The 3425-nt window shown below is 46.7% G+C and overlaps 1 protein-coding gene across 1 annotated transcript; it reads left to right on the top strand.

Annotated features, from left to right (window-relative positions):
* Positions 1–565: 565 nt before the first annotated feature.
* On the top strand, positions 566–2256 carry LOC126696138 (uncharacterized). Its single transcript, XM_050392923.1, has 5 exons — positions 566–655; positions 736–915; positions 989–1386; positions 1470–1764; positions 2234–2256. The coding sequence occupies exons 1-5, from the start codon at positions 589–591 to the stop codon at positions 2254–2256; spliced, it is 963 nt and encodes a 320-aa protein (XP_050248880.1). The 5' UTR covers positions 566–588.
* Positions 2257–3425: the final 1169 nt, after the last annotated feature.

Here is a 3425-nt window from a genome sequence, read left to right as displayed (position 1 = left end):
GAGGATGTGGAGATAGTCGAAGTAGAGGGTTCCGATGATGACGGGGATCAACAACTGGAGTCCGTTGTAGGCGCTGATGGACTAAGGCAGTTCATCATGTTGCCAGAGTGGACTGTTCATAGGTTTACATCCGTCATCAGGGAGAGACATTTCAGCACCTTCAGGACCAACTTCCAAATCCCAGACTATGTCTCCATCCATCTACCATATGTGTCGGAGAAGTGTTATTACGAAGGGGTAGACGGTGTAGGAGTGTACGAACAGGCATTGAAGGCTGGACTTCGATTCCCGCTTTCTACCCTTCATAGGGAACTCTTGCAGTATCTGGGGTTGTCCGTCACCCAGATATCCCCTAACGCCTGGAGGGTCTTCATAGCCATGGAGATTCTCTACGGTGCAATGTCAAACGGGGAAAGGAAATTGACGGTCCGTGAATTTCTTCACTGTTACCGTCCAGACGAGATTTCTGGATCAAGGGGGATGTACAGTTTTGCCAGTCGGAGCCCCTTGTTGAAGGTGATCTTTGAGACCCCAGACTCAAATAGAGATTGGAAGAGTCGGTACTTCTTCCTGGAGGGTGATAGATGGATGAACCATCCAGGGGAGACGGAGTTCATGCCCGTCGACACAACTTGGGCAGTTATAAATCAGACACGTATGCATCCGTCTAAATTTTGTGTTGCTTTTCATATCCGTCCAGTTATATGTGTATATCTTGATCATCTTTCTTTGCAGGTAGACGGCGCCCACAAGTCAGCCTCGAGGAGTTTAGCTTCCTTGAAAAGGTTTGCAAGAAGACTACGCCGGAGGAAAGGACTTGGGCGAAGTTGGTGAACCCGAGGACCATACATTGGTACTGCGACGGTCCTGAGCCCACCCAAGAAGCGATAAGATACGACGAGCGAGTTCACAAACGTAAGCCCGTCAACTTTACTTTGTCATTTACTTTGCTCTATTTTGTTTTAATTTCATCCGTCATTATTTGCAGAGATGGATGACGCAAAGAGGAGAGCTTTGATCAAGTCCCAAGCCGTCAAGAAGAGGGAATCCGGCGAGGAGGTTCCTAAGGCATCAGCTTCAATCCCTAAAAGGAAACTGACGACAAAATCCGACCGTCCCTTTAAGCAACCAAAGGTCTCTCTTGAACCTGTGGTTGGCTTAATGGCTGAGGGTAACAAGGCCGTCACCCCAGCGAAGCAGGGGAAGGGCAAAGGATTGATGGCGGTCCCAGACGGTAAGCAAGAGAGACCCCCTTCCCTTCTTCGTGATGACTCCAAGTATGCATTGGAGAAACTGTCGTCCATCATCACGGCAGAAGACTATGAAGACCTGGGAAACCATTCGACGGAGGCCATGGGGGAGACGGGCCTCTTCGCCGTCGCTCAGGTTGGTTATGTTTGTCAAATAAGTTTTTGTTTTTCATTCTTCCTGTTACTTACATTATGTGACGGTCTCTTTTCTACTTGCAGTCCTTGGTCATGATGAAGGGACTACTTGACCGGTGTCTCAACCGTGAGAGTAGCTTGGACCGGGTGCGCGCGAAGGCGCAGCAGACGGAGGAAGAGCTCGGACAACTTCAGAGATGGAGGTCCAAGATGGGGAAGAAGCTGGAGCTTTCTGAGCAGGCGAGGAAGGAGCTTGAGGAGAAGACGGCCACTTCGCTGACGGTCATAGAGAACAAAGAAGCTGAGATAAAACAACTCAAAGAAGAGATCCGTCAGGCTAAAGTGGCAGCCGTCGAGGAGTACCGATGCTCAGAGTCCTGTTTGGGCGAGCTGTCGGACTCCTTCCTCCAAGGATTCGATGATTCCCTCCGTCAAGTCAAGAAGGCTTATCCAGAGCTGGACTTGACAATGGTCAAACTTGAGGACCAAGCCCAGACTTCTGCCCTCCCCGTCGCCTCCGAAAATACGGAGGACCTTTTTGGAGACGGTGCTGCTCAGGGAGACGGAGAGTCCGCCCCGTCGAAGGATGTCCCAGATGCTGAAGAAAAGAAAGATTGATGCATATGTACTTTATTTTGTGAACAATCCGTCTTTCTTTTTTATTCATTTTTTAAGACAAACCGTCCCCTTTTTTTTTGTATTGAACATTTGCCTTTGGGGCTTTTGGCTTAAAAGTTCACATGCTTTTTATAATTGTTTGGTGCTCTGTTTAAAACTCCGTCTACCTTCTTGAGGGATTATTTTTGTGAGAATATTTGTTAATCTGTGATTATCCGTCCACATTGCAGACTTGTTATCTTGTGTTGATTGAGCTTTTACATCGGTGAGGATTTTCCTTCTCCGTCTGTTTTGAGGGGTTTATTATGCGGACCGTCCACTTTGTGGCGTTGTTCATCACTTTTAAATATATCGCGTATTTAATGGACTTGTAGATAATTTTAACGTAGCCAGTATACGTCCACTTTGCGAAAACGTCCATCTATTGTATCCGTCCACCTTGGGACTTTATTTCATGTAGGACAGTCCGTCCATCTCAAGGACTTTATTTCATGTATTTCAACATCTTAGTGATCTGTCCACTTTGTGGACTAATTGCATCACCTTTGTGATCCGTCCACTTTGTGGACCTATGTCACATCACCTAAGTAGTCCGTCCACTTGGTGGACTTACGTTTCATCACCTTAGTGATCCGTCCACTTTGTGGACTCGTATTTCATCACTTTAGTGATCCGTCCACTTTGTGGACTCATATTTCATCACCTTAGTGATCCGTCCACTTTGTGGACTTTTGTTTCATCACCTTAGTGATCCGTCCACTTTGTGGACTTTTGTTTCATCACCTTAGTGATCCGTCCACTTTGTGGACTCATATTTCATCACCTTAGTGATCCGTCCACTTTGTGGACTTTTGTTTCATCACCTTAGTGATCTGTCCACTTTGTGGACTTTTGTTTCATCACCTTAGTGATCCGTCCACTTTGTGGACTTTTGTTTCATCACCTTAGTGATCCGTCCACTTTGTGGACTCATATTTCATCACCTTAGTGATCCGTCCACTTTGTGGACTTTTGTTTCATCACCTTAGTGATCTGTCCACTTTGTGGACTTTTGTTTCATCACCTTAGTGATCCGTCCACTTTGTGGACTTTTGTTTCATCACCTTAGTGATCTGTCCACTTTGTGGACTTATGTTTCACTACCTTAGTGATCCGTCCACTTTGTGGACTCAGGGTGATCGTCCCTGTAGGACGATCCGTCCATCTTGTGGACTTCATATTGTGTCCGTCCATCTTGTGGACTTATGGTTATCATCCCTGTAGGATGATCCGTCCACCTTGTGGACGTAGTGGGATCGTCCCTGTAGGATAATCCGTCCATCTTGTGGACGTAGTGGGATCGTCCCTGTAGGATAATCCGTCCATCTTGCGGACTTCTATCGTTTCCGTTAACTTTTGTGGGCAATTGCAATGACATACATT

The sequence above is a fragment of the Quercus robur genome, chromosome 8 (assembly GCF_932294415.1).
Source record: "Quercus robur chromosome 8, dhQueRobu3.1, whole genome shotgun sequence".
NCBI lineage: Eukaryota > Viridiplantae > Streptophyta > Magnoliopsida > Fagales > Fagaceae > Quercus > Quercus robur.
This window is presented reverse-complemented; position numbering and strand designations above follow the sequence as displayed.

What these genes read in the sequence shown, in the direction of transcription:
- LOC126696138 (XM_050392923.1), top strand. Translation starts at nt 589, where the DNA reads ATGAACCATCCAGGGGAGACGGAGTTCATGCCCGTCGACACAACTTGG. An exon ending in GGCAGTTATAAATCAGACAC is followed by an intron (nt 656 to 735) that starts GTATGCATCCGT and finishes CTTTCTTTGCAG; the next exon opens with GTAGACGGCGCCCACAAGTC. An exon ending in CGACGAGCGAGTTCACAAAC is followed by an intron (nt 916 to 988) that starts GTAAGCCCGTCA and finishes CATTATTTGCAG; the next exon opens with AGATGGATGACGCAAAGAGG.